Consider the following 13,493-nt stretch of genomic DNA (forward strand, 5'->3'; position numbering starts at 1 on the left):
AACTTTATATGAGGGTGTTAAAGTGTCCTTGAGTGAGATATTGTGGCTTTCGTGGTGATGTAATACATGTTTTAGATTGATCAATATCCCGTTTTGAATTCGGCTCAAATGCTCTTTCGGGCCTTGTATCACCGTAGGTTCCCCACCCCTGTATTATTCCCCACACGTAGGTTTTAGTGTCACTTCGATCTCTTCCTTTTCCATGTTCACACTTGAGATTGGGCTCCTTTTCCTGCCATTGTTCTTGCACATACAAGATCGTATATGAGGAAGCTGTCATGCAGAATCAGCAAAACTGCATATAGCCTTTCATTTCACAAACATATCTAAAAAATGGGTGATTGAGTATTCTTCTGTGTTGTGTGTAGTAAAAATAGTTATTATGTAACTCAGATTTTTTTTTACAATTATAGCTTTTTCTTAAAACATTTTATTCTAAGCAAAAGAAATGCTGCTTTCAAACTGTTTTTATGATGCTGTCATTGTTTTGGGTTGCAACACATCGTAACGGAAATGCAAGAGCTCATATGATGCGTATGCATGATTGCATGATTGGAAAGGACAACAACGTAATTATACTGTATATAACAATGTCAATAAGAATTAAGCATTATTATTTTATTATTATAAACATATTTCACGACAGCTTTTTTTTTAATTGCAAAGCTGCTCAAACATCATCAACATTACTTGTACCGAAACAGACAGAAACACTAACTTATAGTGCCTTTAGAATAAAATTATAGTCGTTTCGTTATTAAAACGTAAAAGGGACATAAAAGTAATCTTTAATAGATGAAACACGCCACTTTTGAGCTGCTCTCATCAGCACATTCCATGTGTGTGGACGGCAAGAAAATCAAAAGACCAAGGATGTCTGTACACTGTGCTGCATACTGTTGCACAAATGACCTTGGGAATGACCTTTCACAGGTAAAAGTTTTTGTTGTTGTTGTTGCTTTTTAAAAAAATGCTATGTATTGCAACCACACGCTTTTGCGTTGACAAAAAAGTAAACCTCTTAAAGAAAGGAGCAAGTTACAACTTAGTTTCAATGACCATGCACTGCCTTTGAGGGAAGCGTTGACCTCCCCAACATGGCCGCCATGTAGGCATGTGGGTTAGTCGGGCTGCTACGTGCTGGCGTATCAAGGCTACGTTAAAAAAATAATAATAAATAAAAACTATGAGTACAGTACTTACTATTTTTTTCAGTTAGGCATCGTCTTGGGCCAAGACTGTACAGCTTGTTGGAAAAAGGGATTTTTGTCTTTCCTCTCAGTCAGGCAGCCAAAGGAAGCCCTTTGAAGAAAAGGGGGGGCGCGGGGGGGGAATCTACCTTTTTGTTGTTGTTAAACGCCTAAATTAAAGCGATAAATATTACAATTTTGTTGCGAATATAAATGCTCGGCGGGGAAAATTAAATCACAGTGTATGTAAACTACAACCACAACGTGAACATATAGCAATGTAAATCAAAACTAAGCATTATCATATCATTTTTAAAAACTTGTTTAAAAATATATCGAATCGCCAACTAGTTAAAAATAAGTTAGCTGTTTATTAGCATTATCATTATTGAGCATTAAATTATAATAGCAAAGCATATTTTTCTTCAGCCTGGAAAAAAACATATAGTGCCTTTAAACGCAAACAGTTAGTCGTTTCGTCATCAAGGCGTAAACATGATATAAAATTAATCATTATATCTTAATTAAAAGGATATAATTCATGTGAAACTACGTGCAGTTACTATATTTTTATTCAGGCAACTTGCGGGATCAGCTAAGACAGCTTGTTAGAAAAAGTGCACTTTCTCTTTCTTTTCAATCAGGCATCGAGGCGGGGCACCTAACGGGATTTCGTTTGGAAAAAAATGGGTGGGCTCTGACAGAGTGAAGGCATGGAGAGAGAAGACACGCAAAAAGCTCGCCTGAATTCCACCACCTCTGACGTCTGACCAGATGACAGCTGATTCTCCCGCGACACAGGAAGGGACTGCGCCAACATGTTTTTACTAATAAAGCATAGCTTATGCCCTCGCTTCCTTATGTTTGTTTTCAAGCTGTGCGTAGTGTAGTCGCTAAAAGCTGCGTCGGTGGGGGGACACCAGTGCCAACACATCAGCAGCGAGCTGAGCAAAAAAAAAAAAAAAAGTTGTCTTTCGTGAGTCTTCCAGGATCTTAAAAGTCGTCATTTGCCTCTGGACTTCAATCACCCGAATAGGTGAGACTCTATTCTACGCTGCTTACTTAAAATGTGCTGATTAATGCGTCTTTTGGTGTGTGTAAGTTTGTAATAGCACATGCTTAATGTACGACTGTGTACGATAAGCTCTGTTTACACACATATGTGCACATATTTTACATAAGAAACATTTCAAGGCACACCGCCAAACAAAAATGGCACAAAAATACTGAAATACTGTGCACAGGTTAGTTATTAACGCTCTGCCATCTAGTGGATGAACGTTTATTTATTCTGCCTGTCCCTATATGTCGCTGGCATAGATGGATAAAGATAACGTTATTTGTCATCTTCAGACCAGTGCAGTGCATTTGGATCATTTCCAGTGGCATGCCTGATGAATCACTGCACAATAATGTAACTCCCCTAAATGAGCGATGACCTCGAGCAGCAGTGCTCCACACCCAATAATCCGCCTGCTGTCGCTCACCTGTCACTAGTTGTTTATGCTCTGCAAATTCTCGGCACATTATGCACTCACAGCTCTCGAGCTTCTCAAAATGGGCCGAAACAGTAACACGTTTTTCTTTTTCTTTTTTTGTCATCGTATGGTGCAGATGCAATGAAATTTGGGTGCAACTCTAAAATGAAAATAAAAAAAAGAAATCATATAAAAGCTATACGAAACAATACTAATTTCTGCAGTGCCATTAACAGAAAGGAACACTGTATGTAAAGTATGAGTGAAATCAGGGATGTTGTATGTACAAGATACACAATACTAAATCGTCACTACAAATGGAATGAAGGCACTGACTTGTGTGTACAGTTGTAGCGGAGTCATGAATGTTTGAATGTACAAAGTACCAGCAGTATGGAATGAGTGTTGGTGATATGTTTAATGAAGACTCTTAAATTGTCCAGAAGTAAATGTGAATGCCTTTATGCAACCAGTCCAGGGTTTCCCCCATCTCTCACCCAAAATGAGCTGGGATTGGCTCCAGCTCACCCACAAACCTTCATTTTATAGTAATGTGAAAATGTGTGAGAAAAAAAAAGAGATACATCCGCTTATATGTACCTGTCTTTGCAAGTTCGACTGTGAGCATTTGCATAGGTAACCCCTCGTGTCGGTGCAGTTGCCAACTGAGGTGAGGGATATCAAGCTTCTCTCGTTTGTGCGAGGTTTGAATTATTCAGCGCCACCAACGGGGTCTTTTATCGAGGCCTCTTTGACAAAGGAACTGCAGATGCTTAGCTTAAAAGGGCTCAGCTTAGGCTTTACATGTTCCAATAAAACCGGCGTGAACGTGTAATTATGTGCACTAGGATACTGTGATTAAAGCCTATAAAAGGCCACTTTGTGGAGATCTTAAGTGTTAGTTATCATCGCGAGGAACCAGAAGGACTGTCGTTTTTCTTGTGTTGTTTGTAGACAGGCTGTGTAAATTTGCAGAATGAATCGAGCATGATGGAAGACAGGCATGTGCGTTCCTTAATGTGATTCATGTGGTGGGAAAAGGTCGCTTCCCTCCCCTTTTTTGACCAGTTAATGTTTTTCTGGAGGTAGGCTTAAGGGGGGCTCGCTTGTAATGATTTAGCTTTAACGGCAGTTTACTTGGAGCATAGTCAAACCTCTGACTGCATTATTCCCATCACTCTCCATTGAGTCATCAAGTTGCGGTACCTCCGAATTTTTAGGGATGCACCATTTGAATACCGATGCTTGATAATGCCTTTCCCTCTTGCAATTGTGGTGAATGTTTGTTTTTTTAAATCAAATATTCTTCAAAAACAAACTTTCTTTGAAGATGGAATATCTTTACTGAAATATAACACTTTAAAGCACACGTGTCAAACTCAAGGCCCGGAGGCCAGATCCGGCCCCCCACATGATTTTATGTGGCCCGCAAAGGCAAATCATGTGTGTCAACTCCCATGATTCTTGTTAAAATCTGTACCAAAATTTCAAATTGTCATATTTCATAAATGATAACGTTGAGATATTGAAAGCATTTTTGTGTTACCAAACATTAATAATGGTTGAAAAAAACATTACCCTTGATTTCTGATTCCAAAACTAGTTCATAAATTTCGTGTGTAAATATTCTGAGACGATTAAAGATTTTTATGTTTTCACAGTCATAACGGCCCTCTGAGGGAAACCGTAACTTCAATGTGGCCCGCGACAAAAATGAGTTTGACATCCCTGCTTTAAAGTAATGACTTGTCATTATAACATGACTGCACTGACAGAATAAACCCCATATTACAAAATAAATAAAAGAAAATAATCGTTACAACTTTAATCAAAGTGCGTTAAGTTAAACATTCCAATACAAATGTTGAGTTTCCTAGTAATCTGTTTTATAATACTGTACAGCAAAAAATAAAAACACTCACTTTCATTTACAAAGTGTACTTGAACATAGCTCGCGCAGTCGTGACTGCTAATGTAAACATGAATGGCGGCTTTACTTAACATCAAGCCCCCATCAAATACATGACAAATGGGTGAAAAATAACGTACAGTACAGTTTCATCTGCACTACACACGAACAACTGAAAATGAGTTAAATGTGGTACGTTTTCAGATGCAAGACGTCACATTAAAGGCGACACTGATCACAGTTTGGGGTCATAAAAATGAAAGAAAGCACATGTTCTAAGCACATTACAGTTTAAAATACAAAACAGAATATGATTGAATACCTAATTATCAGCTATTCCAGACCATCAAAGAAGCGGAGCGGGCAACGGGGCTCACGACGCTCGGTGTTTTCATCATCCATTTTGCAAAGCAGAATTTGCAGTCGCCTAAGGGTCAAATATTTTACAACTGACTGAAGTTACACTACCTGAGTACGCTGCCTCACATTAAAAGCGAAAACACTGGAGTAGATTGCTCATGTCGGCTGCCCGATACTGGAGCTCAGTGTTCCCTAACCTTTATTGAGGAAAAACAAGGTCACAAAAAGTATACGTACTCCAAAAATAATGATCTGAAGATACTCAAAAATGTACCTAATCAGTGTGAAATTTGGGCGTTTAGTTGCACTTAAAGCTTGTACTGATATATAATTGGTCTGCCTGTCATTATACGTCGCTGGCACAGATAGATAAACGAAACAAAACAAATTATTTGTTGTAAATAAAAAAATGTTTTGGGACCTATAAAGTAAAATTTGCTAATTACCCGCAGCACACCTGGTGATCTCTCACAAAACACTTTTATTACGCCGTCCACATTCGTGATGAGTAAAGTGTCTAAAAGAGTGTTTTTGTTTTACTTTTAACGTATCAATATTACTTACAGTGGTTGTCTTCTTGTTGGCCTTGAAGAATGTTAAAATATGACTTAAAACAGAGCCTATAGAGTAAATAAAGGTTTCATGCTGGCAACAGTTCATTGCCTTTTCATTGTTTCCAGTGGGAACAATTGTTTCTTAATCAGAACAAATGTGCAATCGAGCAGATCACAATCCACACGTTCGCACATTTTCTCCTCCTGGATCGATCATGCCTCCGCAGTCATGTCACGATTACGCCCCCAGAGGAGGAGATGAGTTACATAACAGCCCATATGCAACCTATTAGGGCCGCCGCCGTGTTTGAAGGGTGCGCCGTATCCGCGGGCACCCTTTGGAAAACCCTCTCTTGTCTTTTTCAAACACGATCCCCCGTTACCGTGGCGATCTGAGCGCCGACATCCGAGCTGTTCTCATGTTTATGCAAAGGAGCAGTTCCACTCAGTTGTGTGTGTGTCTGTCATTTATATTCAACACGTGCTTAGGAAAGGACATGGAAAAGAGTAGGAAGAGTGTGCAAGATTCTGGCATCCTCTTGTGGAATGCCCACACGTTTGCTCGCCAAATTTGAAAACTGGGAGTTGGATGGTGCTGCGTACAAAAAAACTTTTTCCAACGGACACACCCAGAGTTTCCTCCTGTGTCCTTGTAGCCTCGCAGACACATCCCCGAGCTGTTATTTCCAGCTAGACACCCAACAGAATGATTCATCACTGCTGAAGACATGTTGTCTTCGTTAAATTCACTGTCCGATTACCTGTGACGGACCGCGCATTTGGTACCTGGATTTTCAGTGGGGACTTTCCCAACTTAATCCACCTCTTAAACCAGCAATATTATTCAAACACACAGTAAAACAACATGTAACAGTGCCACTTACACTACCAGTCAAAAAGTTTGGGCACGGTCTCTCGTTGAAATGCCATGAGAAAGTGTGTCTAAACTTTTGACTGGTAGTGTACATCATCTGAAGCAGTTCAGAATCAGTATTTATCTAATCACAAGACCAAAAAAAAATAAGGATTTATATAAAACACATTATAATCATGCTGATTGTTAAATGTATTCATGTGTCCAGATCTGTCTTTTGCTGAAAGTTGTCGGTAATAGGTTTTGCTCTGTCGGTAATAGGTTTTGCTTGAGATTCAACTCACTGGCCTTGTGAGGACTGATTTGAAATCCGAGTGATTAAAGAAACAGTTCTGTTGCTAATAGTATTAATACAATTACATGGAGCAAATTTTATATTTTAGGTTGTTAATGTAGCCACCACTGCCGATGAAACATTTCCATTTTCCGAAAACTGTTTTACAGCAAATATTTGATGAAAACACACCCCGATTACGCACTCATTACTCATTGAATTGTTTTACTGATTGCAGGCATTCGACTCCGCGAGCCAGATGTTTTATCCAATTGGCTGAAGTCACAAAATGCTACATCATCGCACTGAAATGCACATTTCAAACTCTGGCTTGGAGCAAAGATGATCTCAAATGATGTGGAAGATCAGGCCAAAGAGCTCATAAAGACATGCAGTAATTAATTTGGCTGTAGCTGCTCCATTAGTGTTGCTCAATATCGGTTTGCCGCCGCCAAGCAGGTGGCACACAGCGGCTTTTTGCCCGAGGCAAAAAAAACAAAAAAACAAAAACACAGCACAAAAGCCGGACAACAGCTAAACAATGAGCTGAGTCTAGGTTTGTATTTTTACCTTTTCATACATAAGTGGTATAATAATTAATCTGTTATTGTAGCTGCTTTAAAAACAGAGTAGGCTTGATGTGGACCGTTGCCTTTGATGGGGCTTTGAAGTGCTCAAAAATGATGACTAGCATTTGTTTAATTGGAGCTTAGAAGCGTGTCGTCTGTATTGCAGCTGTGTTTGGTTAAAATTGAGAAAGAAAATGAACAGTAGGGTGATGTCTGACACTCACGTGTTAAGGAAACCACATGGCCTGCTTGACAGCTGTCAGGGAGGATCGAACCAAAGAACTCCCCACGTTACCCTCCACCTCACAGCGCACGTGCTGAAAACCCACTGTTTGTTAGTTGTTGTTGTTGTTTTTTTTTTTTATATATATATATATATCCAGAACTGTCCACCGGCTGTGTTTGGGTATTGTTTTGAATTCCAGCCGACTCAGCAGTCTGATTGAGCAAATGACGCAGTCAACAATTGGTATCAAAACATATTGAGCCCTCTCCAGAGGCTTCTGCCATTATACGTGTGTATGCCAGTCTGCCACTGTGGTGCACTGAATTGGGGATGAATGGGGCAAGAATTGTGTGTCTTCATTGTTGGCATCAGGTCACTAACAAACGGCTGTCAGCAACTGCCGACTTTCTGCATGCCTTCACACTGCAGATGGGTGTTTGACTAAATCAAAGCTCTTAATTGTTATTTTATCACATTAAACGTACAATTGCACCCAATGGGCGCAAGTGTTTTTAGCCATGACTGTATAAAAAGAGAAATACCACCACAAATGCCATGATATTGCTAAGGACCAATCAAACCAAAGCTGTTTTCCATATTTAAATTGAGAATAACAGTGATCCAATAAGAGCAAAGCTTATTTACATAGCAAATATTAATGAGAAATCCGTCCGTCTCAATTGCCAGGTGTAAAAGACCAACTAGAATAGCTTAAAAAAAAGGGCATCCTGGGCATTTTCAACCGAAATGATCTTGTAAACCTGATAAAAGGTCATCAAAGAGTATGGAAAAAAAATTAAAAGAATTTGAACTCATGTTTTACATGCTGCCCAGATGATTCCTGTGTGGTTGGGATTCCATTCTTCTTGAGGCCACAGCCTTGTTGAGAGTGAATCAACTGCGTCTCTACTGGCTACAGCTGAGATGTTTTGCCAAAGTCACTCCAATAATCATTTCCACACAATCGTCTAAATTAACGCCGATCCCTAATTCACACACTGCACAAAGATGTGATGGCGTTATCAAGTGTTGGTGCTTGGTATCGCCGAGTTGTCAAATAAAAGCACTTGTAAGTTATCGGTGCATCTCTAGTAAAAAGGTGACGAGGGGGACGATGGTCCCTGAAACATAGACAGCTGGGGCTTTGTCCCACTGTCAGCTGTCGTATGTGTGAGTGTGTCTGTGTCTGTCAGCTGTTGACCTAGCTGTCTGGCGTAATACTGTTACTTAGTCTACGACAGTGCCAAGTGGCTCACACTTACACCGTCCGTCTCTTTCACTGCTGTGGTCCACTTTGGAAGATTAGTACTAGCAGCGCTGGTTCTCTCATTCAATTCCTTTTCATGTTGCAAGAAGCGAGGCACCAGGACACATTAGTATGTACGAAGTTCATCTCGTTATCAGGAACTTGTAAACCATCCGAGAGGAGGAACACCTGTTTTGGTCTACCCATGAGATGCCAAGGTTGAATTTTCATAGCAAAGCAAGCGTACCAAATTTGTTAAATTGTTTTGTCTTTGAATCAAGATCCCGTTTCCCCTCTCTTTCCCCCCCCCCCCACTCAAACCCAAACAAACTGGCCTCCATTTGGTACTTTTGGTTAGAAGCAGCTGACATACTCAAACAATTTTGTAAAAAAAAATATATATTTCAAATGGTGTTCTCTCTGACACTGTCCATATACTATACATGCTATCCACGATCACCAAACAAAAAGTACTCGTATTTGTGAGGGTCTTTGTGTGTTTTTGCTCTCTTTTCTGTAACGCCCTAAGATTGTACAAAATGACAACTAAGTTACAGTAATAGAAAATAGTAATTGGTATCAAAGTATGTTGAAGTGATAAATTACGAGTCTAAGATTATTTGTGTTTATTTGTAGTAAGTAAATAATCATTTTCAGACAAATTAAGTGAAAATGGGTACTTTCCCTCTGCACGGTGGTTGGGAATCACTTCATTAGAGGGTGTGACCCCAATGCCAAGCCAGTTGTCGCCAAAAGGAACTCTGACGCTTTTGCAGTTGATCGTGCCGCAGCCGTGCCCCACGCTTCATCATTTTTGCTATGGATTGTCAGCCTCCGTCACGATGGACGGAGCGTCGTGTCCAACACTAGTTTGTGACTGCATGCGACGCGCTCCCATGCAGCCATCGGACTCCAACCGTCACATACAACTCTGCATGGCTGGAAACGAAAGCGCGTTGCCATCACGCCATCACATTTTCCTCAGCCTTGCGTAAAAGTCACCAAGCAACGCTGTGACACACTCACCCAGAACCATAAATAACAATAAGGAGCTTGTCTGGCTACATGCAGATCTCAGGATTAGCTGGCAGAAAGTGGCTGCAGCAGCCCAGCGGCCCTTTACAAGTCCAGGTGAACACAACCGTGATTTCAGGTGGGCAGTTTGTCTTTAGGAAAATGCAGGGTGTGAGCTAACGGAACCGCCTAAATATTCTTGGTCTGTGTCATAGATTTTTTTTGGCTCCCTTCACGTGACATTTTTTTGCGGCAAACACATTAGGGATGTCTACTGAAAATGTTGCAACTCGTAGTGCACTCCCTTCCAGGATGATCTGTGAGTCTTGTTCATAACACTCAAAGATGGTTCATGTTGAGTTTTCTGCACGCATGGACATGTGTCTATGGTCGCAGCTTCTGGTATGCAACTTTTTTGGTTCTTGTAATGTGAAGATTAGCAGGAAGCTAATACATATACGGTAATACAAAAAAAGAAAGGCAGACACAGCCAGATCCATTTTTTTCGAATTGCTTCCCTTGTGCTTGCATTACTTCGCAACTTAGGCCCCAAGAAACAGATTTTTCCCCTGACTCCATACAAAAAATAAAAAAATCCCCTTCTCCATGACATTTGGAAAGATGCCCCATACATGCTAAAGCAACAGGTGTCACTTTAACCCCTGAGATCAAATTTAGCCCAAATGTAGACTGAAGAAATTGGTTGATTGAGGAAAAGGGGAGTCACAGGTTTGTGTACACACAGGTGAAACACAAAGGAATTTGTTCATTAGGATATAATAACTGGATGTCCGTTAAGAAACTTTCATCCATCCAACCATCAGTATTTTTCCTTACTTGTTTACACCTGGTTCTGTCCGTCTCATTTTCTAAGCACTTCCAGGATAACCTGAGCCCAGGTAACTCCCTAGTGAGGGTTAGCACTTAATGGATCCTGAGTCCTGTTCTTCCCAATCCGCTCTCCTCCATCGTTCGTAACAGAGGCCTCATTGATTCTATGGGAAACGGCAACCCTCTTCTCTCATTTCCCGTCTGTTTCAGCCAGACCATCCGCACCTGGAATTAGTCAGTTCGTCCAATGCCGTTTGTGTCCTTGCCTATATTTGTCTCGAAGATATTCTGTGTGCTTCCATAGCTTTTTTACGTAGAAGTGTGGTCGCTATTTATGAACACACCCTTTGACCTTCCTCTTTTTTGTTCTGTTGTTTATTTTATTTATTTCTTTTTTCTTTTTTCTTCTTTCTTTTCCAATGCCCTTCTCAGGTAGTGGCGAGGATCTTATGTATGCGCGAGCGTGTGTTTCAAAATGGTGACACGACTTCCCTGTCCATGCAGGTTATGAGTAATGGAAGCGGGATCGCTGGCGCGCGCCGTGTTCGAGTTCCTCCCGAGCGTATCCGAGGAGCTGCCCCTCTTCACGGGCGATGTCATCGAGGTGCTCAGCGTGGTGGATGAGTTCTGGTTGCTCGGCAACAAAGATGGGGTCACCGGTAAGGTGTCAACAGGCACGGTTACTGTAAACGGACCTTGAGGGAAGCTTTCAGCTATTTGGTGTGGATTCCACGAGGGGGATATTAATACATTTGTCTGTGTGCTGCCAACATTTAAGTTGCTTAAAATATGACGGGAATGACTAAAGATCATGAAAACTAAGGAAGTTGGGTTTTCCCCTGGATCTGCTGTCTTCAGGTCAGTTTCCCAGCACCTTTGTGGAAGAGGTTACCATTCCCAGTACCAAGCCTGGAGACCGACTGTACGTGTGCATCAATGATTTCTGCTCCACGGAACTGGGGGATCTTTCTTTAATGAGAGGTATGGAATTAGGATTTTACGATTCGAATTTGGGCCCTTTTGATTTTGCTTTAACTTTAATCTTTGAACATGCAGTACAAAAAAAAAAGAGAAATAAAAAAATCATATACTGTAAATATCCTGTACAAAGTACTGTGTACTGCCAGCCCCAAAAGGAGTTGGAAGAGGTTCAAACATTGTTGATTGTAATGTAACATGATTTCTAATGAATGGTGTTTCCTGACTTAGCATAGCGCTACTTATTGATGTCACTGCACCAAGGTAAACTGTTTTTGTTTTATTTTGGGCCTGTAAATGTAATTTAAAGTGATTCTTTTAACTTTAGCCTCCTTAAGCGGGATACACACTTAGCGATTTTTAACATCTTAACCAATTTTGAAATTGTGACTGGCCCCACAAATGACATGGAAAAAAATGGCATTTGTGTTCTTACTGACGGTAAATGCAAAGAATAATACAAGTAGTAATAGTAAAAATATTAGTGTTCCCCCACTATATCGCAGTTCATTATTGTCCCCGCCACATCATAGATTTTTTTAAGCGATCGTTTTTTTTATAGGTTTTCATGGTACGCTTACTGTAATGTGTCACATGTGAGAAGTGAGAGCCACAGTGCACTTTTCAGCCATTTACTGAATGCTGGGAGAACAGTAAACCACAAACAGAATGAACAGATGCGCACAAGAGCTGCTGTCGGCCACAGCTCACGCCCAGAATCTCACGCACTGACTCAATATACATACATGTTTTGCATACAAGTTTTTGCTTGTTTTAATCCATGTAAGCGTGTTTTAATATGTTTAAATGTGTTAAAAGTGTGTGGGATGAGTAAAACTATTTTTGTGAAAGTTTTTTATACGGTCTTTCTATTTTGCGGATTTTCACTTATTGCAGATTTTCAAGGCAGATCGGGGAGGGAAAATGAGTCATAACACATTCAACACCACGGGATAATCACTCACGATAATCTTTCAGAGACATCTGAGAATCTGACCTCTGTTGGCTTTGATTGCAAGGGAGGGGAAATACTCAAATTTGGCCCCATTGTCTGTATGTGTGTATCCCGCACAAGTCTCCTCTGTTGTGTCAGACTACCTCCCCAAACTCCCCACTAGATGTCGTCAGATGCTTAACTGAAACTAGAGTGAACTCACAACAAAAATGGTATGAGCTGTATTTATTTGCTTAATTTTGTGTGTGTGTGTCTCACTCTTTCACCAACATGCTCAGGACTAAATACAATGATGTTTGCAAAGATCCTTCAGACTGGTGAAATTGCTGTCCTTTAAATAACATTCAAAGTGTTAGCAGTTACAGTAGTTGTAGTCCTAGATGTGGCTGAAAGAACATTTCACCAAAATCCTATTTGATTCAAACACACCATTGGTAATATACAATAATTACCGTATGTTCTTGTTTATAGATACAGCAAAGGACATTTCCTGCATAATAGGAAATCATCCTCATTGGCTATCTGTGGCATGTTCAAATCCAGTAGGAATGTCCACACTCCGGTTGGCCTTGTCCCAGTTTTGGCCACAGACACAATAGGAGGTGGAGCTGTAGGGAACCAGATTGTGACCCCCATAACTTCTAGCTGACCTGTCCAGTCCACAGATCCACAGACAAATAATACAATAAATAAAAGATTGGATTTGAAAATTCTTTCATCCAGTCCTGTGTTTCTCAAAAATTCCAGTAAATATGTGACAATTTTTTTGCATGATATTCAGTACCAATTGCTAATACATTTCTCAAATATATCTGTTTAGAACATACAATCTGGAAGTGCCTGAAAAAAGGTTCATGAACTAAATACAGTAAATAAAGTAAAAAATAAAAAACTGAACTCACAAAGCTAGTCAGAATGAGAGTGAGTTTTGTTACTTCAGAGGAGTTAAAATGCACGATATTGGTCTGTGTGTCTGAAATGACCAGAAACAAACTACTGTAAATCTCCCAAAATGTAACTGCTTAAATGACAAGC

The 13,493-nt window shown here is 40.3% G+C and overlaps 1 protein-coding gene across 2 annotated transcripts in view; it reads left to right on the forward strand.

The window, feature by feature from the left end:
- Positions 1 to 1,889: 1,889 nt before the first annotated feature.
- The window catches only part of dnmbp (dynamin binding protein), a 35,348-nt gene continuing 23,744 nt past the window's right edge, over positions 1,890 to 13,493 (forward strand). For both annotated transcript variants that reach the window (XM_061755466.1, XM_061755468.1), the window contains exons 1-3: positions 1,890 to 2,226; positions 11,030 to 11,184; positions 11,384 to 11,506. In XM_061755466.1, the coding sequence (XP_061611450.1) occupies positions 11,040 to 11,184; positions 11,384 to 11,506 (268 nt within the window). In that variant the 5' untranslated portion in view covers positions 1,890 to 2,226; positions 11,030 to 11,039. The remainder of the gene's footprint in view (positions 2,227 to 11,029; positions 11,185 to 11,383; positions 11,507 to 13,493) is intronic.

The sequence above is a fragment of the Phyllopteryx taeniolatus genome, chromosome 19 (assembly GCF_024500385.1).
Source record: "Phyllopteryx taeniolatus isolate TA_2022b chromosome 19, UOR_Ptae_1.2, whole genome shotgun sequence".
NCBI lineage: Eukaryota > Metazoa > Chordata > Actinopteri > Syngnathiformes > Syngnathidae > Phyllopteryx > Phyllopteryx taeniolatus.